Source organism: Lithobates pipiens, unplaced genomic scaffold (genome assembly GCF_037356315.1).
Source record: "Lithobates pipiens isolate NorthernLeopardFrog02 unplaced genomic scaffold, aLitPip1_a1.2 Scaffold_27, whole genome shotgun sequence".
NCBI classification, from domain to species: Eukaryota; Metazoa; Chordata; class Amphibia; order Anura; family Ranidae; genus Lithobates; species Lithobates pipiens.
Window position 1 is genome coordinate 167,235,236 of NW_027507788.1, and position 22,311 is coordinate 167,257,546.

The window sequence follows — 22,311 nt, forward strand, 5'->3', positions numbered from 1 at the left end:
ACACTGTGATCAGCCGTGATTGGACACGGCTGATCATGTGGTAAAGAGTCTCCATCAGAGACTCTTTACCGAGATCATAGTTGCCGGGTGTCAGACTGACACCCGCAACAACGATCGCCGCGATGCGCGCCCCCGGGGGCGCGCAGCGGCTCATAATCCTGATCACGTCATATGACGTCCGATCAGGATTATGCAACCACTTTGCCACCGTCAATTGCCTATAGGGCGGGCGGCAAGTGGTTAACAAGTTTTCATGACACCAAGGGGTAAAAAGGGAAGGAAGCTCCAGCACACAGCCGGTGATCGTCAGCCTTGGCGCTGTTCTTGTGTGCTGTATGAACGGGGTCGTTTCATTTCTCTCCAGACAGCTGACTGAACTCTGCAGATTGTAACTTCAGCTCTCTGCCTCCTCCTTTCTGAAAGCTCAGAAAAACTCTGCACTTTGAATGGCTGTAGAGAAGAGAGGAGAAGTGGATAAACAGGTACAACTTCTGTAGGAAGTTTTTTTGTTTCATCTATTTGTATCAACTGAGGCTATTTACTTCACTTCGCTATTTACTATATAAGGGTTTACAACAACTTTAACCACTTAAGGACGGTGCCTCTTTCTGAGATTTGTTGTTTATAAGTTAAAAACATTTTTTTTTAATTACTTAGAAAAAAAATGTATAATGTTTGGGGTTCTAATACCCTAGAGAATAAAATGGTGGTCGTTGCAATACTTTGTCACCCCGTATTTGCGCAGCGGTCTTACAAGTGCACTTTTTGGAAAAAATACACTTTTTTGAATCAAAAAATAAGACAACAGTAAAGTTATCCCTTTTTTTATATATATTGTGAAAGATAATGTTAGCAGAGAAAATTGATACCCAACATGTTATGCTTCAAAATTAAGCACGCTCATGGAATGGCGACAAACTTTTACCCTTAAAAATCTCCATAGGCCTTTTCTACCAGTTGCATGTTTTGGGTTACAGAGGAGGTCTAGGGCTAGAATCATTGCTCTTGCTCTACCGATAGCGGCTATATCTCACATGTGTGGTTTGAACACTGTTTGCATATGTGGGCGCTACTCACGTATGATTTCGCTTCTGGACGCGAGCTCGTTGAGACGGGGGCGTCTAAAAAAAATTTTTTTTTCATATTTATTTTACTTTTTATTTTTTTTATACACTGTTTTTTTTTTTTTTTTTTAAAAAGGGTCACTTTTATTCCTATTACAAGGAATGTAAACATCCCTTGTAATAGAAAAAAGCCTGACATGACCTCTTAAATATGAGATCTGGGATTAAAAAGACCTCAAATCTCATATTTACATTAAAATGCAATAAAAACATTAAAAAAAAAACATTTTGTCATCTAAAAAAAAAAAAAAAAAAAAAAAAATGGCCCTTTAAGAGCTATGGGCGGAAGTGACGTTGAAGGAAAACGATAAATGGTTTTCACATTTAAAAAAAAGAAATAACTGAAAAGTGTGGTGTGCATTTCTATTCAGCCTCTTTACTCTGATACCCCTAGCTAAAATCTAGTGGAACCAATTGCACTCAGAAGTCCCCTAATTAGTAAATAGATATAAATGATAGTAACTACAGCTGTTCTGTGAAGCCCTCAAAGGTTTGTTAGAGAACCTTAGTGAACACACAACCTCATGAATGCCAAGGAACACACCAGACAGGTCAGGGATAAAATTATGGACAAGTTTAAAGCGGGGTTAGGTTATAAAAAAAAAAATATCCCAAGCTTTGAACGTCTCACAGAGCACTGTTCAATCCATCATCCGAAAATAGTATGAGTATGGCACAACTGCCAAGACATGGCTGTCCACCTAAACTGACAGGCCGGGCAAGGAGAGCAATAATCAGAAAAGCAGCCAAGAAGGCGATGGTAACTCTGGAGGAGATGCAGAGATCCACAGCTCAGGTGGGAGAATCTGTCCACAGGACAATTATTAGCCGTGTACTCCATTTATGGAGAGTTGGCAAGAAGAAAGCCAATGTTGAAAGAAAGCCATAAGAAGTCCTGTTTGCAGTTTGTGAGAAGCCATGTGGGGGACACAGCAAACATGTGGAAGAAGGTGCTCTGGTCAGATGAGACCAAAATTTTACTTTTTGGCCTAAAATCAAAATGCTATGTGTGGCAGAAAACGAACACTGCACATCATCCTGAACACACCACCCCCACTGTGAAACATGGTGGTGGCAGCATCATCTTGTGGGGGTTCTTTTCTTCAGCAGGGATAGGGAAACTGGTAAGAGTTGATGGGAAGATGGATGGAGCAAAATACAGGGCAATCTTAGAAGAAAAACTGCATACACACGATCGGAATTTCGGCCAGCAAAAGACCGTTCAGAGCTTTTCAATGGAAAATGCGACCGTGTGTATGCTTCATCGGAATTTAGCTGGCCGAATTCCCGCCAGCAAAAATTTGATAGAAAGTTTTTCCATCGGGAAAATTGAGAACATGCTATCAGAAATTACGATCATGTGTATGCAATCCGACACGCAAAAACTCATGCATGCTCAGATTCAACTATGAGATGGAAGCTATTGGCTACTAGGTATTGAACTTTTTTCTAGTCCTGGTGTACGTGTTGTACGTCACCGCGTTCTTGGCGGTCGGAATTTGGTGTGACCGTGAGTAGGCAAGACAGTTTGAGCGGAATTCTGTTGGGAAAAAACAGAGCTTTTTCTAGCGAGAATTCCGATTGCGTGTACACGGCATTAGAGTCTGCAAAAAACTTGAGACTGGGGCGGAGGTTCGCCTTCCAGCAGGACAACAACCCTAAACATACAGCCAGAGCTACAATGGAATGGTTTACATTAAAGCATATTCATGTGTCATGTGGCCCAGTCAAAGTCCAGACCTAAATCCAATTGAGAATCTGTGGCAAAACTTGAAAATTGCTGTTCACAGACGCTCTCCATCCAATCTGACAAAACTTGAGCTATTCTGCAAAGAATGGGCAAAAATTACACTCTAGATGTGTAAAGCTGGGGGAGACATCCCCAAAAAGACTTGCAGTTGTAATTGCAGTGAAAGGAGGTTCTACAAAGTATTGACTCAGGGGGGCTGAATACAAATGTACACCACACTTTTCACATATTTATTTGCAAAAAAAAATTTAAAACCACTTATTATTTTCCTTACACTTTGTATTGGTCTATCACTTAAAATCCCAATAAACTACATTTACGTTTTTGGTTGTAACATGACAAAATGTGGAAAATTTCAAGGGGTATGATTATTTCAAGGCACTGCATTTTTACAGAAAATTACAGTGCTGCAGATTGAAAAGGAAAGTAAATGTTTAATGACATTCAATTACAATATGACTTGAGACATAATTGTATACGCGTTATCTTTTTCTTTTTTTTTTCTTTTTTTTTTTTTGGGTGAAATTACTCTTTAAGGCATCTACTGTACAGTGTGACTGTTTATCTACTTCAAAGTCAAACATAATACAAATTTACTTTAAGCCTGAATTTTTGGTACAAAAAGATTTTAAATTATAAGTATTTATTTTACTATAGACCCAGGGTTTCACAATATATATTGTATATATATTATATATATATATATATATATATATATATATATATATATATATATATATATATTTATTTATTTTGCATACCGGGTATGACAAGCATTCCCGTATATGCATGTCTCTGGTCTCTAGAGGGATTGATGAAGAGAAATATGATCAAGTAGGTCAATAACATTAATGTATGTTAATTCCATGCAGAATACGTTTGAATTCCCGGCAATTTCTTACATGACAGTAAGTCTAGGTTCACACTGACTGCGGGAATGAAATTGTTCAGCTAAACTCTCACGATTTCATTCCCGCATGTCAGTCCGGACTTCAGGGTCAATTTCAGGAACATCTGTGCGGGTTTCTGCATAGAGGTCAATGGAAATTGCAGCGAGAAAACACCAAAAGTAGTAAAGTAACTATTTTTAGGAATCGGTGCGGTGCTGCAAAAAAAAAAAACTAATTTGGATGCTGCCATTTCTGGAAATTGCCGCCGATTTGGCATGTAAAATCGCATGCCAAATCGCATCAATGTGAACCCGGGCTAAAGGATGTAAAAGCACCCCTTACAATAGAAAATAATGTGAGAAAACACAGTACACCACTGCACCCCAATGTTGAAAATAAAAATAAATATTACTCGGCATAATCATGCATATAGGGGATGCAAGAAATACCTGGTATGCAAAAAAAAAATTTGAAATATCTGTCAGAGCCTCAAGGGTTATAATCCACTTTGTGTGTACCAAATGCCTTTACAAACCCAGATATTATACAGTAATAGTGACATCCTCATTGTGCTGTGCATAGCCTGTGCAGAGAGCTGAACTGTCGGAGGAGCTCAACAGCTCCACCCTGACTTCCTGCAGGAAACTACAGGAGGTGGGAAGATAGAAGACCAGTTCATTCTTGCACAAGTATAGAGAGAACAGCGCTGAGCGGTCTTTATTAGAGGACGCTCCTGCAGAGAAGCAGGTTTACACTGGAATATTGCACAGATCTGAAGAAATACACAAAGCACACCAAGTAAGAAAACAAAACAGGTCTCCCATATATACACAATATATCAGGGCTCGACAAATCCCAGGCACCAGGTCGCCATTGTGACTAGAAATAGCATCCTGGTGCCTAAGCTTTTGTCAGCCCATTCACTGCTGACACCGGCTCCCACGCTCCAAGCTGAGCAGGTCTCGGAGGCTAACCCCGTCCTAAAGGGGCTGGGTCTTCCATCTCCTGAGATGTGTGCTGGGCCAAGCTATGTAGCTGATTGGATGGGATTCGGTGTGCCCCCCTCTCTGGGGGCTGGATCAGATTTTAGGGAGGGTGGCTCTGTCCCAATTGGCAAGTGCAGGGTGTTGCGGGCAGTCAGCGTTCTGCTCTCGGGGTGACTGGACTTGAAGAGGATGGAGCATCGCCGCCAAGAGCTACATGGTGAACGCCCCGAGGACAAATCAGCTGTTCCACACACCCCATGCACCCCTGGCTATGTATCCCGAATCTCCGCTTGCCCATCCACTCTCCTCCCCTTCCTGTTGCTGACCCGGAAGTGATGTGTATGACAGTTTCCCTCAGCCATCAAGGCCGGGAAAGAATGCAGTACGATCTGCAATACATTACATTCTGTGGTGCACCGGGAAGACATCCAGGGTCTTTTAGACATTGGATGTCTCATTAAAGTGGTTGTAAACTCTTAGAGACCACTTTGGCCTACAGGTAAGCCTAGACTAGACTAAGGCTTACCTGTAGGTGCAAGAAATATCTCCTAAACATACACAGTTTAGGAGATATTTGCAAAAAGACGCGCATGCGCCGTAGACAGCGACGCACATGCGCACTGAGCATGCTGCTGCTAATGGCGATATAAACAAAACAAGAAAGGAAGGCGCACTGACCTAGTGCATTACCATAAAAAAGCTTTATTCAGAACAGAACAAATAGCAAAATGGCTACTCACAAACGAGTATTGATAAAAGGCATGATCAATACAAATGGATCCATCGCACCAAACATCGACACATGTTACATATCGCCACACACACTGAAATGAGAGCAATAATTCTAGTACCAGACCTCCTAAATAAAGTTTTGTTAAAAAAAAAACATGTCTCCTTTAGCTGGCTCCTGGATTCATAGCAAACTTGTCAAGCCCTGCAATATACAGACATGTTCAGCGCAGATTTCTGCCTTGAACCAAAGAAAAGATATAAAAAGATTATAGTCCCCATTTACAATATTGATGTATGTGGCTCTAGAGAGGAGTACAAAGAGACTGGACAGTGAGGAATCTTCATCAGGCACCAGCACTGCAGGAGTTACAGCACTTTCCATGGGCAAAAGAACAAGATTAGATTTACTTTACAAGTGAGAGTATATGGAAGAATGAAGAATACAGCAGGGAGCAGATACCGCCCTTTGTTCCTGTGCCTGAATGGACTTAGTACATAAGGCACAGATTCCACATTCTCCCCCTCAGATTCCTTCTGCATTGTCTCTGAACAAGGCCGCATTGTTGGTGGGAAAGTGACAGTATGTGATATCGCAGCCTTCCATCCTCCTCACACATCTACTGATCTCTCCAGTCTGCAGCCATTCATCTGTTCTGTACATAGGTCATAAGAGGGGCCCCAGGGGCAAATACTGAGCTTATACTGCCCGACTGCCCCCCTTACCCCGGGTTGCGAGGAATTACAGAAACCGCACAGATATCTGAGGGATGCCATCCCAAGGTTGTTTCATCAGCTAGAAAGCATCACTTAGCTGGGGCTCCATTATAAGTTATAAGTTATGACTGCAGATACTTCATTCTCTATTAGGGGAACTCCAGTCTCAAACATAACAAAAATTCACTTGCTTTCCTTGCAATGAGCCAGCAGCTCATTTACAGGCCCAGATGCTGACACCAGTGAAAACCATGTGAGTGCTCCTCAGAATTCATGCGTCGTGATGAACACACAAGAGACTGGAGAGACGTCCTTTATTTCCTGCTTCAGCCTTAGGCAGCTGTGACATTCTAAAGAACATGAGTGCCAGTCACAGGAACAAGAATTCAAACCTCTCCACTTGTTTTCTAACAAGAGACTATGGAATAGACTCCCTCCAGAGGTGGATCTGGCCAGCTCAGTAGATTGCTTTATGAAAGGCCTGGATTCTTTCCTAAATGCACATAATATAACCGGGTACTAACATTTATAGGTAAAGTTGAAGCAGGGAAAATCTGATTGCCTCTCTGGGATAAGGAAGGAATTTTTTCCCTACTGTAGCAAATTGGATCATGTGCTTCTGGGGGGTTTTTTTTGCCTTCCTCTGGATCAACTGTAGGTATAGGGTTTGGTATATGGGATTGTATGATATTTTTTATTTTATTTATTTTTATGTTTGAGCTAGATGGACTTGTGTCTTTTTTCAACCTATGTAACTATGCAAGACAGAGAAGATGGTTTGAGATCTCTACAGCAATAATGAGGTCATGTGTGGTCACTGTGGATTTAAGTACTAAACTGAGTCGTCCTTTCATTTCACCTCTAATATAAATTAGATTATAATCCCTGATAAACTATTTTTTTAAGATCCCTCTCCTAATGTTTCTAACAAATGGAGGACACGTCAGAGGTCACATGCACAGCCATTATTCCTACTCTACACAGTGTATGTGGAGATCCTCATGCACAATCTTCTTGGATATTAGTGAAGACAGATATTATATATATATTTTAGCCAGGCCTGAGCTGTTGCTCTGTTCTTTGTTGGAGATGACTTTAGACATTCGAGCTCCAAGTCCTGGGCAGCTTCTGCTCTTCAGCCTCACACAGATTCCGAGCCCATCTGCCAACACAGATGATCATTCTCTGAGCAGCAATTACCCACAATGGCCTGGGGAAGACCTAGGCCTACATATTCTCAGTATTATTAGAGCAGAATTAGAAATACTCAAGAGGAGGTTGTGTGATATTTGTGATTTAAATTCAGGAATCAGTGACCACATGGCATGGTATTTATCCACCACCCTCATGCAGTCTGCAAATACTCACAAATACAAAACAAGGGGCTGGGCGATCTACATTATTCCAAGCTTAAGCTGACCTGACTTTTTTTTTTTAAGATAGTGGGCTAAACAGATTCCTCTATACATATAAGCAAGGAGGATGTAGGAATCGCCCTACTGGGACATTGTATTCTGACAACAGCACACACTGCTGTCAGAATACACTGATTAGCAGCTGCAGCACAGCAGCATATCCCTTAAAGAGGAAGTAAACCCTGATGAGTTTACTTCCTCTTTCATTCCCTGCAAAGGTAAAGCATAATGGACTACTATGCATTGCATAGTAGTCCATTATGTGTCACTTACCTGACACGGGAGCCAGCGAAGTCACCGCTGTCCCCTGTAGTCTGGAGCATCCATCTTCTCGGTGGGTCTTGCTGCTCCGCCGCTGTCATTCGGCAAAGCCGCAATGACGTCACTCCAGAGCATGCGCATGGGAGCCGCCACGCGCGGCATATCGCTGTTGACGGCGGCGCGCTCAGTGCGCCTGCGCGCCGTAGACAGCGGTGCCTGTCTTTCGGCATATATCTCCTAAACTGTGTAGGTTTAGGAGATATTTCTTGGACCTACAGGTAAGCCTTAAAGAGGAGAGCCAGTTTAAAAAAAAAAACATTTTTAAAAGTCAGCAGCTGCAAACACTGTAGCTGCTGACTTTTAATAAGCAGACTTACCTGTCCAGGGCGCCCGTGATGTCGGCCGCCCGAGGCTGACCCGTCCCTCGGCTCCTGGCGCCACCATTTTAACTAAGGGAAACAGGCAGTGGAGCCTTGCGGTTTCACTACCCATTTCCTACTGTGCATGCGCGAGTCGCGCAGCGCTTTGTGAATGGGGCGCGCTGTGTTCTGGGACACACAGTTCCCAGAACACACAGCGCCCCATTACCCAGAAGATGCCGCACGGAGGAGAGAAGACCGAAGATCACCGCGGAGGAGGAAGAGGCAGATTAGGACGATGTGCCTAGCAACAGGCATTTCTGGTAAGTTAAAAAAAAAAAAATTTCATTTATTTTTTTTCCCAGATTTTTTTCTAAATTTTAATGTATTTTTGTTTTTCAGGGTGGCCCTCCACTTTAATCTAGGCTTACCTGTAGGTCAAAGTGTGTTGTAAGGGTTTACAACCACTTTAAAGCAGCCCATAAATGATGCAATTTTCTTTCCTTCCACCATGTGTTAAAGGAAAGTAAATCACTGGATTCCCCCATCAACATAGTCAGTGTTGATGAGGGAATCCCTCCCACAGGGCTATTGTGTTCAACTGGTGGGGAGTTATAGCCGCCAGCAGTAATCGCATGTAAAAAAAATAATAAAAAATTGATTAATGGATCAACTTGGGCACAACTTACCCTGTCCATTACTGGATCAAATCTCAGCCAGTTACTGCTGAACCGGCCGAGATTGAATCCATCTATGGTCAGCTTTAGACAGAAGTCAATTAAACAATCAACTTCTATCGAGCGGGGGAGCACACACACTGATCAAAATTCTATTAGTCCCTGCTGGACTAGCTGAATTCCGATCAGTGTATGTCCAGCTTTAAAGCACCATTCTTTGAAAGTCTTACAAGTTAACATATTATCAAACAATGGTAATGGTAATTAGAAACAGTGACTCACTTTATGTTTGCTATCGTAAAGTGAGAAAGTAGGACTCTTCTAATGGAGCAAGATACCCCAGTATGCACCTTCAGGAGCCAACGTTTTGCTTTAGGAATATCCTGGATTGTTCAGCATTGCTCCCCCAGCATCAGCTCCTGGAAAAGCTTTATTGCGTTATCTTCCTCCAGCTTCTGTATTTTAATTGCTATTAGCAACTGGATATTAGCACTGTGCTGGTACAAACTGGTGTCTGCTTTATGTTTACTATGCAAGACAGATAGTAACAAGTCTTCCCTAAATACTCCAATAAAGTCTGGGGATTTGTAATTCTTTCTAAGGAAAAGGTTGTTTTCGGCTGTCACCACTGTTAAACATAGGTTTATTTTTGTGCTGAACTATTTGACCATTTCATATGTAGCAAAAACGATGCTGGAAGACTTAGGCCCCTTTCACACGAGACGGATCCGTGGCAATTAGCCCTGTGAACATCCGCTTGCTCAGCGGGGATCGCTCCGTTTATCCCTGCTGAGCCGGCGGATGACGAGGCGGTCCCGTCACACTGTGCAGGGACCGCCCTGTCAAGTCTCTGCTCTCCTCTATGGGGGATCGGATGAACACGGCCCATCTGTTCGTGTTCATCCAATCCACTCTGCAGACGGATAGAAAAATAGGATTTTCCTCCGTCTGCAGAATCGGACCATAGCAGAGACGGATGATATCGGGTGTCGGCGGATGTTCATCCGCCGACACCCGCTATCCCATAGGGATGCAGGCATGTCTGTATTGAATGAAATACGGACATACAGTCCACACGTGTGAAAGGGGCCCAAGCCCATGTTTATAGCGCCTGGGCCCATGTTCATCATCCCTCAGCTAATGTCTATCCTTCCTTAGCCCAGTTTTGTGCTTTCCGTATGCTGGCCATACACTGATCAAAATTCAGGCGATTCAGCAGAGAACACCCAAATTTCAATCAGTGTTTGTGGGCTACCCCATTTGACAGAAGTCGATTGTTTCATTGGGGAAAGAAAATGTTGCCATAACCATTAGCTGCAGCCGCTGATCTGTGTATTCTGACAATGGTTATATTCTGGCAGTGAGGCTTCTAGATGAATGAAATAAAAAAAAAAAAAAAGAAGGCAGGCCATACATAGTGCAAATTTCTTTCCTGCAATCATGGATTGCAGGAAAGAAATTTGCACGATTCCCCCCATAAACACAGACAGGGGGCAGGTGGAGGAAGCAGTCCCCAGTGGCAGAAGGCAGTGATCATCACAAGAGAATCCAGCAGGCTGGTTGTACCAAAGTTGATCGATCAACTTGGTACAATCTGCCTGCTCATTAACAGTTCAAACTTTGGCCGGTTCCTGCTGAATCAGCCGAGATTCTAACCGTGTATGGCCAGCCTAAGTGAATGGCCAGTTTTAGCACTCATCCGATGTGCAGCTGACATCAGGCGATTGGTGTGTGTTCAGTGTCGGAGTGGGTGGAGGAAACCGGTATAACAGTATGAAATCAGCTGATCTGAGTGTTGCAGTAAAACATTCAAACTGTGTACATGTGATGACATGCAGTACACAGCTTGGTACAAATATACTACAATGCAAGGAGTATAATTACAGGCTCCTGCATTGTGTCCACATATTATGTGATTAGTCATAATAAATGACTACACGGAATGTACATTTCCCCAGACTGAAGCCACATGGGTTGCCTGTAAACATTATATCGTACCCCTCCCATCCTTGACCCAAATCTACGGTTTTCCAGTTCTGGTTATTTCACACTTTTGAACGACAACTAACTTGGGAGGAAACAATTCAGCAGGAGCCTCGCTTATTTCAGCCCCTTTCACTGTTGCTAAGGGAAGCACATGTGTCCTGACTTCTGAGGTTAGACTGTCTCCTGAATTATACATACTACTCTGGTATATGGGTTGTATATACCACCGTCCATCATGAAATGTCAACTGTGAAGCAATAAAAAGACTAGGCAAGAGGCAAGGCTGGTGGGAAAAAAAAAGGGGGGGAAACATGGTAATGTTTCTATGATGAAGCTCAGAGAATGGTTGTAGATTGATGGTTAGCCTTTCAGTACGGTGATTTTGTGATCACTGTACTTGTACTCTCGTATGGTGCTGCCAGGTTTTATACCCCTGCAGTGTGCTGAGCTGGATGCAGAGGATTTGGTACCCTGGCACACAAGATCCTGACATTGTGAATGGGAATGACAGCTGTGCTGCAGAGGCACCTGCAGTATGCTACACACAGCACACCCCTCTGCTTCCTGCATTCATTCACACATGTGAGGAGGAGGAGGAGAAGGGGTTAATGATGACCTTTCAGCACACTATAGCCCAGGTGTGGTATTTAACACAATGCACAGAGATAACAGTGTACAGGCTAGCAGAGTATAATGTATGCATGCCTCTTCTCCTCCCCCAAACTACTCAATTCCCACAGACAGGAATGCAAACAGCAAACAATGAACATGCAGCCTGTGCGCTCCACAGCCTGCCTACCATTCCCAGCACATCCACACCATGAAGCCCAGGACACAAAACATAAAATGACTGACCTGTCCAGCTCGTCCAGATTGCTCCCTGATGCCATCCTGGCTGCAGATGAAGGTGCTGCATGGAGACTGGAGAAAGCAGCAGCTAGCACAGCATCGGTCCCTCCCTCCATGACTGCAGAGACAGGCGGTGGGGTGCTCTCCAACTCTCTACAATGAGGTGCACTAGCCACCTGGGCTCCTCATCATCCTGCGCTATTCACACCCAGTCCAGGTAGCAGGAGCACATTACAGGCAAGACATCCACCAAGCTACTGTACTGGAAGCCCTGACCCCTGGAACTCTGGGACTGCCACAAGACAAGCCTTTCAGCTGTTCATTTGCAGGCAAAGGGAGGGGAAGAGCCATAAGGCAGTGTCAGAGGGAGGAGGGGTTGGCTTGGCCTCTCAGGGCATATTGTTCTCCTATTTCAACTTGTGTGAGCTTCAAAGGATTGATTCAGCTTTCTCCCAGACACACAGGGCCCATGCTGGAGAGGGCTTTCATAGCAAGGCATGCTGATGGACAGCTGTGATGACGCTCCAAGCCACAGACAAGGGATTCTCCATCAGCCACGTACAATGCTGTGCTGCCTGCCCAGAACAGCACTGAGAGCAGAAGGCAACCAAAGCCCATATTGGGGTCACATGAATGCTGCGGCACAACCGTATGTGTTCTATACACAGAGCATCATATGGTTATACCACCCTATGTATTCTGTATACCAGGGTGGATTTAATTGAAATCACTGGTAAAAAGGCTTGATTTAAATCAACTCAATTTAAATCATAATTTTTAAAGAGCAACTGTCATCTCTGTCCCCCAGAGGCTCCTCCTCTGACCCGCTGCTGACTCACCGACAGTCCCATTCACTTTACTGGGACGGCTGGTGATGCGGCAGTGACACCACAAGATGAGGGACGTGGTGGCAGCAGATAAGCGGATGCCCACTAACAGGCGCTGCCATTATGAATCTGAAATGACAGGTGCCCTTTAAATGTAAGGCTGGCTTCCTATTTAGAAAAATAAGCTGTCAGGTTAGTAAAACAGCGATATCAGAACCAATTCAATCATACAGTTTGTAATGTACATAGATTTGCAAAACAATGGCTAAAGGAATATCGCTGAACTTTGGTTTATCTCAGATTGTAAGCTCTAACCAGCAGGGCCCTCTAGTCCCTCCTGTATTGATTTGTATTGTAAGTGTACTGTCTGCCCTCATGTTGTAAAGCGCTGCTCAAACTGTTGGTGCTATATAAATCCTGTATAATAATAATAATAATGGTTACTGTGAAATTGTGTGAATGCATCAATGCAGTGCATGTTATCTCAGCTTGCAGAGCTTGGATTAATTGAATTAGTTTACAAAAAACTTAAAGGGATTGTAAAGTTGAATTATTATTTTTTTTTTAAATAACAAACATGTTATACTTACCTCCACTGTGCAGCTCGTTTTGCACAGAGTGGTCCCGAACCTGCTCTTCTGGGGTCCCTCGGCGGCTGTCTCTGCTTCTTCCCGCAGGTGCTTCTCATGTTAATGCGAGCTCCCTTGCATGGAGAGAAGCATCTGCGAGCGCACTCCCGTGATACAGCCGGCAGCTGTAGCCGCTCGCTGTATCACACGGCACCGCCCCCGGTGCTCCGCGTCAGTGGATGTGATTGACAGCAGCGCGAGCCAATGGCTGCGCTGCTTTGGGGTGAGGTAAGTAAAACGGGGGGTGCAGGCGATGTCAGATGTTTTTTCACCTTAATGCATAGAATGCATTAAGGTGAAAAAACATTTACCTTTACAACCCCTTTAAATATTGCAGAATATACAGCTACATAACCAAGCTCCATTTCAAGCTGAATAAACTAAATTATTAATGTATCTTAAAGTGGATTACCCCCTAAAAAAAAAAAAAATTTAAAGTCAGCAGCTACAAATACTGCAGCTGCTGGCTTTTAATAATCGGACACTTACCTGCCCCAGGGTCCAGCGATGCGGGGGAACGAAGCCCCCCCCCCCTCGCTCCCCGCTCCGCTCGCGGCGCCGTCATGCATACTGTGGGCACCCGGCTGTGGCTTCACAGCCGGGCACCCACTGCGCATGCACGAGCGGCGCAGGGCGCCGTGATACGCCGTACAGTCACCTGGGACACATGACAGGTCCCAGGTGAATGTGCGGCGCGAGGGGAAGTGATGTCACCAGCCCGGGCAATGAAGAAGGCAGATTACGAGGGACCCCCTAGCAACCGGTATTTAGAGGTGAGTAAAAAAATTTTTTTTTGCCAATTATTTTTTTTATTTTTTTTTACTAATTTTAAGCAGCTTTTATTTTTTTGGTGGCAACACCACTTTAAATAGAAAACTATCTTTAGATTTTTACTCCAAAAGCATTATATTAAAATAACTCTGATAAAAATAAAAAAAAACTATTTAAAGCCCAAAAATCCAATTTAAATAAAACAAATCTTTTTTTTCTTTTTAAATCTTTGATTTATATCCACCCTGCTATATACTGAACCCCATATGACAACAGAACTATTTATGTTCTGAGCCCATACAGCAGCACAGCTCTGTCTGTCTACATGTGGACCCCCATTATTGGAGGCACAGTTCTGTGTGTCTATACACTGAGCCCCATTATTGGAGGCATAGTCCCATGTGTCTATACACTGAGCCCCATATTGGAGGCATAGCCTTGTGTGTCTATACACAGAGCCCCATATTGGAGGCATAGCCCTGTGTGTCTATACACTGAACCCCATATTGGAGGCACAGTTCTGTGTGTCTATACACTGAGCCCCATTATTGGAGGCATAGCCCCGTGTGTCTATACACTGAGCCCCATTATTGGAGGTATAGCCTTGTGTGTCTATACACTGAGCCCCATATTGGAGGCATAGCCTTGTGTGTCTATACACTGAACCCCATATTGGAGGCACAGTTCTGTGTGTCTATACACTGAGCCTCATTATTGGAGGCATAGCCCCGTGTGTCTATACACTGAGCCCCATTATTGGAGGCATAGCCCCGTGTGTCAATACACTGAGCCCCATATTGGAGGCATAGCCCCGTGTGTATAAACACTGAGCCCCATTATTGGAGGCACAGTCCTGTTTGTCTATACACTGACCCCCATTATTGGAGGACCAACCCTCTGCGTCTATACACTGACCCCCATATTGGAGGCACAACCCTGTGTGTCTATACACTGACCCCCATATTGGAGGCATAGCCCCGTGTGTATATACACCGAGCCCCATTATTGGAGGCACAGTCCTGTTTGTCTATACACTGACCCCCATTATTGGAGGCACAACCCTGTGTGTCTATACACTGACCCCCATTATTGGAGGCACAACCCTGTGTGTCTATACACTGACCCCCATATTGGAGGCACAACCCTGTGTGTCTATACACTGACCCCCATATTGGAGGCACAACTCTGTGTCTATACACTGACGTACAATATTTGAAGGCACATTCCTATGTATCTATACACCGAGCCCCATTATTGGAGGCACAATCCTGTGTGTCTATATACAGAGCCCCATTATTGGAGGCACAGCAGTGTGTATACACTTACCCCCAATATTTGAAGGCACAGCCTTGTGTGTCTATACACTTACCCCCATATTGGAGGAACAGTAGTAGGGATGAGCGCCTGAGGGTTTGCATGGTCCACGTGCAGAGCCCATCAGGAAGTCGGCGCAGCGCTGCGTTAATCACAGGCAGCGAGACATTGCCCGATCTCTGAAGCCGCACATGAGGGCAATGTCTCACTGCCTGTGATTAGCGCAGCGCCGACTTCCTGGCGGGCACTACACGTGGACCATGCGAGCACACCTGAGCTCATTCTTACTGTGTAGTCTATTCATTGACCCCCCCCCCCCATATTTGAAGGCACAACCCTATGTGTCTATACACTGACCCCCATTATTAGAGGCACAGTCCTATGTGTCTATATACTGACCCCCCATATTGAAGGTACAATCTTTTGTGTCGATATTTTGAGCCCTATATTACTGCCAGAGCCCTGTGTCTCTATATAGCAAGCCCCATATTACTGGCACAGCTCTATGTGTTTATACATTAAATAGGTTGTAAACCTCTCTGTGGAAGTTGTACCTATAGGTAAGGATGAGCTCAGACGTGTTCGCAGCCGCACGTGCAGAGTCCACCAGGAAGTCAGCACTGCACAGCGCTAATCACAGGCAGTGAGACATTTCCCGATCTCATCAGCCACGGATTGGGAAAATGTCTCACTGCCTGTGATAAGCGCTGTGCAGTGCAGACTTCCTGGTGGGCTCTGCACATGCGGTTGCTAACACGCCTGAGCTCATTCTTACTTACCTATAAGTAAGTAAAAATGGCCCCTCTCCGCAGTTTCTTCTTCACAAGCAATTGGCGTGACTGGCGGCTCCAGCCCGTCACAGAGCTGGAGCCTGCGGCCCCAGAAGGAAGAGGGGCGAACATGGATACAGCCTACAGTGGGGGGACGGCGCGGGCTTTGTTTGCAGCTAAGTGTCACATAATGTGCTAGTATGCAATGCATACTAGCAAATTATGCTTTTACTTTGTAGGGGCAAAAGGAAGAAAGTAAAACCCATCAGGGTTGACTTCCTCTTTAAGCCCCATGTTGGAGGCACAGCCCTGTGTGCCTACATATTGAGCTCCATATTACTGGCACAGCCTATTGTGTCTATGCATTGTGCCACATATTAATGGCAAAGCCCTGTGTCTCTATAAATTGAACTCTATATTACTGGCATAGCCCTATGTGTCAATACATCCAGCCCAATTTTACTGGCATAGCTCTGTGTGTCTACACATCAAGCTACATATAACTCACAGCCCTGTTGTGTTTATATATTGACCCCCATACTACTGACACAACCTTGTGTGTCTACACACAACTCCATATTATTGGCACACCCCTGTGTCTATCTTTAGCCTAGTACCAGCCCAAGGTTCGGCTATACTGTCACTGTGATGACACTAGAGTATGAATAAATTCCTAATCAGCAATGCTTGTCTGATGTTACACAAGATCTTCCTGAGAGATGTTCTTCCCCTGAGTCACATATCTGCCCACATCAGAACAGGCCCAGACAGGCAGACAACACCGATTAACCCTCTCCTGCAGCACTGCACATGATCTTCAGGAATGGAATGGAGTGTATACCCAGAGGCGTAGATTGAAGCTTGTGGGCCCCGATGCAAAAGTTGACCTGACCCCCCCCCCACTACCACCCACCACTTCCACCTTGTGTGCAGATACACCCACCACACACCAAGATACTCAAAGTGGCTTAAGAGTTTAGAATTCCCAGAGTTCCTCCTTACATTAGGGGACAGGGCTCAACCCTAGAGAGTCAGAGGACGGGGATTACCCCTGGAGAGTCAGAGGACAGGGATCACCCCTGGAGAATCAGAGGATGGGGATCACCCCTGGAGAATCAGAGGACGGGGATCACCCCTGGAGAATCAGAGGACGGGGATCACCCCTGGAGAATCAGAGGACGGGGATCACCCCTGGAGAATCAGAGGACGGGGAATGGCAGTGTAGTTGCAGTAGGGAGATGCACCCTGTGCAGATCATGGCTGACTGGCTGTGTTGTAAAGGAATGTGATTTCAGCACTGCAGAGGAGGAGCAGTATAGCGTGCTGCACTGGAAAAGAAGCTCAGCAGCCGGACATAGCATCCAGGGCAGAGAGGGTGGTCAAGGAGCGCAACTTAGATGGGGGGGGGGGCGGGGTGTAAATCCATGTGACCAGAAATCTGGAGCCTGCAGCCCCTCAGGAGGTGTTAAGGGATTTGTTTTAGCAATTTCTGAAGGTTTCTCTGTGGGTGTTGGCAGGTGTTGGGGGAAGGTCACCTAACGGAGGTGTGTGTTGTCAGGGCAGTGGGGTAAGCGGACATCCCCGGGTGGGGGTTAAAAAAGAGAATCCCAGCTAGTGACTAGAAGACACCGAGTGGTGTCTTACCTCCCCAGTGACATCGGTCCCATCGTGGCTACAGGATGGCATTCTCCTCCTCTTAACTCACTGAGCTTGGTTACCATTCCATGTTGCCAGCACACAGCACAGACACGTCCTCATCCTGGACTGTGGAAGGCAAAGTAGAAGCCCAGTACTGGAGTGTGGCTGTGGGGTCCTAGGGCAGATTGGAGCTGGACTTTGTGGAGGATATGATAATATGACAGGGAGGCTGCAGGGAACCCCCTGGAGCTAGGGGCGGGGTTGGGATTGTGACCCCTGCAACCCCTTATGCTAAGCCCATGTGCATACTGATGCCTTCCCAGAGCCTGTTGTACTGTATAGGAATAATGTGATAACCAATTCCACATGCACTTTGCCTAAGTGCAGTAAGAGAACAGTAAAAGCCTAACATCAACTAAAACTTTTACTGCCGATGCCGCCCCCGCCCCCGTGTGAAAGGGGTCTAATACTTCCAGAAATGCAGTGAGCGATATTCAGACCAGAACTGCCTTGTTCTGTGATTATATCAATGTCTGTCTGGCATTTCCTTAGAACACCAGGTCAGTAATCTTGTACAGGATTGCTGAGTACTGGGGGTATCTGTGTCATGAAGATGGGAATTCTTTGGAACGCTGGACTCCAGGATCCCAGGAGCAGTGATGTCACCCAGAGTTTTTTTTATAAATTCCCTAATCATACTTACCTAGGTGGATGCTACATCTGTCCCCCGCTGCCTCTACACCGAAAACTGGAACTCGAACATCGCTGATGGCTCGGTTCTCTCAGCTCCCCGAGCAGAGCGCTGCTGCCTGTCAGTCAACAGCTCTCCACTCTGCCCGCTGGAGTGCTGAGCTGTGGAGGGGCAGGGCGGAGTGGCCGTCTCAGTCTCCAAGCTGCTCGATGAGAAGCTGAGACGTACGTCAGTCCAGGCACCTGGCGGATCCAGACTTTGTCATGTTGAGACCGCTCTCTGCTGAAAATGGGTCACAGGAGTGCAAAACCTGCACCCCTGTGACCCATAGGAGAAGCCCAGCCAAATGAGCTCAGGTTAGACTTCTCCTTTACCTACTTTCAAAGTGTATTTTTTAGGTAGGACCTGCCGTTCTTGTACCTCCTCCTGCTGAAGAACCCAATGTGGCTGCCTTCTCTACCTCTCTGGTTTCACCTTATCATCTGAGCTCCTGGGGCCCCCCACCTTCTATGCTGCATTTACCTGCAAAAGTCCAGCATTGCTGGGGAATAAGGCAAGATTTTGGGTATCCCACCTGGTGAACTGCCACTACAGCTTCTTCTAAGGGCCCAATGTCTTTATTTATAGAACCATTAAGTTCCAGGCCCTTGCCACATGATGGAGGGGGATTGCAGACCAGTACATTTATTTTATGTTTAAGCGACACTTTTCAGCCGCTAGCGGGACGCTTTTTGAAAGCGCTGCCATTCATTCCAACGGGCAGGGGCAGTGTAGGAGTGCTTTATACAGCGCTCTTACACTGCCCCAAAGATGCTGCTTGCAGCACTTTTTTTCCTGTCCCACAAGTGCAACGCCCCAGTGTGAAAACACTCAGGCTTTCACACTGGGGAGGCATGAAAGGCAGCTTTCAGGCGATTTACTGGTGCTCTTTTTAGCGCTAAAATGCCTGGAAACTGCCTTCAGTGTGAAAGGATTCTAAGAATACCCACAGAGATACAACAGTTTCCTAAACTCTGGTTTAGAAGAAGCACAATGTATGTGCGAAACATCGTCACCCCTTGGTCCATTGTTTTAGTCCTGGTGGCAGTCTTTCAATAAACCTGTAGGACGAATGTGGGTGTGAAGCTAATTTTTATCACTTGGTCTACATGTTCACGGTTGCGAGACAGAGCTAGCACCCATGCCTTCATTTTTGGGGGATTATTATACTCACCTGGAGCAGCAATCTGTCTCATTTCTCCTGTTTCCTGATCTGACTATATTTCTATCATGTGTCTACAGGGAGCCTAAATCACCATTTGGTTGCTAATCACAGTGGGGCTTGTAATAAAATACTAAAGAGATGTGTCTGTGTTCCCATAAAAACAGATGTCAGCTGATCTAACTGTATTTATTTGGAACCTGATTGGTTGAAAACATCCTCTAGATTTTGTCCCTCAATCTTCTAAATATCATAGCATCTTGCTGTTCAGGTTGGTTATGTTACAGCAAGTCAGGAAAAGTTTTGAAATTACTTTGCTGTCATTTGCACAATCATCTCACAGTTATCATGACAGTGCTAAGATTCATTATAAGCGGGATGGCGTGATCTGTGAAATATTTAGTGCTGAGCTGCAATTTTAATTTGCACTTGTGAATTAATTTGCTTACCTCATTGTCTTCATTTCTCATGTGACGCTAAATCAGTGTGAGAGAGAACTGAAACAGGGGAATTCCTAGACTGCAGCAGTATACCCACTATAACACATCAACTTCATGCAGCTCCACATCCTTTGGCATCTCATGGAAACGTATAAGTCAAAGACTTATAATAGCTAAATGAAAAGATTAAAGCGTTTAACACCCCCCCCCCCCCCCAAAAAAATAACTGGATCCTGCTCCTTTAAAGCATGTTATATGACACAGCGCTTGTCCTGTGTCATTTGGCCCTCTGTAACACCTAAAAAACCTGTCTGATCCTACCAGTTTCTCCCTACCCCTCTGTAAACTGACCACGGTGTATCATAGCTGCTGAGACCAGACACCGTGGTCAGTTTACCTGTCTCTGTCATCAGCAGCCTGCTATTTGCTCTCCTCTCTCCTCCTGTGTCCTCCTCCCCCTGTGTGTGAGCCGCCCCTTCCCCTCCTGCTGCTCTCATAACACTAACCTGTATACATCATCAGCAATGCCTTCTATTGCAGTGTACCCCACTGTGAATGATTTATAAATATAATTATAAATGCTGTAAATACCTAATTTAAGAGCAGAGCCTGATTGTGATCACATCACCAGCCAGCTCTCTCCTCCTCCCCTCCAGACTGACATCAGCAGAGAAATCTCAGGCCCGCTTGCTGCATCTCTCAGAGGAGAAAAGCAGAAAGCTGGCCAGACATGTAATCACAATCAGGGCAGTGAAATTAGGTATTTGCAGCATTTATTTTTTATAAATCACACACAGAGGGGGATACTACAATAGGAGGCAGTGCTGATGGTGTATACCGGTTGAAGTGGCTTAACAACCACTTTAACTATATAATATGAGGGCTGTTGTACCTGCAAAAATATTTGTATTCCTCACCATCCAGTCCTGATATTTGCACAGCTCTGTCCCATAGCACAAGGGGAGGAGACCTTACCTTTCCCTTATAAAGTTCATTCACAGCCCTCCTGCCCATCCCCTCACCCTGTGACTGGACAGTGAAAGAAAAATAGTATACTCAACTTTCTCCTCTTACCAGCATGGCTCCTTACACTCCAGCACAACACCCTGTGCTGCTTCTCTCTCCCCCTCTCTGAGCTCTGCTAGCACCAATCAAATTCACTTTTAAAGTGGTGGTAAATCTGACCAAGGCATATACATATATATATATATATATATATATATATATATATATATATATATATATAGCAAGAAAAAACTGCGCTGGGCAATATATTAAACGAAAACCTATTAGCAGCAACACCACGTGAGATACACACAAAATACAATAAATTCCAAAAAAGGTTGCGCTATAAATGCAACCTAATAGTGATCAGTGAAACATGTGATAAAGAAAATTAAATTAATCTCATCTGTTAAATAAACCAATCAAATGTTCTGTGATTAGACAAGTGCCTGTAAAAAGAAAAAGGAAACAAACAAGGATAATATTCCTTTGATATAAAAATCAGTGATTCAAAGCATTGTCCAAGGCTGTAAATAGTTGAGTGACAGCTTGAAGTGCCCCATGACTATGTCAAACCTGTGACAAAACGTGTCGGAGGAGCGACATGCTCACGTCACCGCGCACTACGTCCGCTGTCTACTAGCACGAGCGTGTGTACTGCAGCCAGCCGCAATCCTTTATTTTTATTTTAAATTTGTGTTGCTGTTTTACACGCTTTTCAGCGTTTTATACAATAAATACCCTACGGGTTTTATCTATGGTGGTTCCATTTCTCTTCTTTTTGAGCGAATTTGTACCATCAATCCCGTTTTACAACTTAATTTGCTGGCAGTGGAGGAACGCATTGATGCCATCCAGACCGGGGGGCCATCCCAGTGAGGTGATGAGATCGTTTGGTAAAATCCTCTGAGGAAAAGGCACTGGCTGGGTAATAGCCACAAGCGATAAAGTACTACAAGCTGGTAAGCGCACACTTCACTCGGTGGTGGGATATATTCAGTAAAGTCACTGCATACTTCAAGCAGTCACTCAACTATTTACAGCCTTCGACAATGCTTTTTATATCAAAAGGAACATTATCATTGTTTTTTTCCCCACAGGATTATTCTTTTTCTTTTACAGGCACTTTTCTAATCACAGGACATTTGATTGGTTTATTTAACAGATGATATTCATTTAATTTTCTTTATCACGTTTCATTGATCACTATTTGGTTACATTTATAGCATAACCTTTTTTTGAACACACACACACACACACATATATATATATATATATATAT

The 22,311-nt window shown here is 44.7% G+C and overlaps 1 protein-coding gene across 7 annotated transcripts in view; it reads right to left on the bottom strand.

The window, feature by feature from the left end:
* The window catches only part of ARHGAP32 (Rho GTPase activating protein 32), a 445,777-nt gene that overhangs the window by 208,873 nt on the left and 214,593 nt on the right, over positions 1-22,311 (bottom strand). For 4 of the 7 annotated variants that reach the window (XM_077457866.1, XM_077457865.1, XM_077457862.1 and 1 more), the window contains exon 1: positions 11,750-12,071. The exons of 2 other annotated variants lie outside the window; for them this stretch is intronic. In XM_077457866.1, the coding sequence (XP_077313992.1) occupies positions 11,750-11,859 (110 nt within the window). In that variant the 5' untranslated portion in view covers positions 11,860-12,071. Of the gene's footprint in view, positions 1-11,749; positions 12,073-22,311 lie in introns of those variants that run through there. One more of the 7 variants, XM_077457860.1, reaches the window with a different exon arrangement.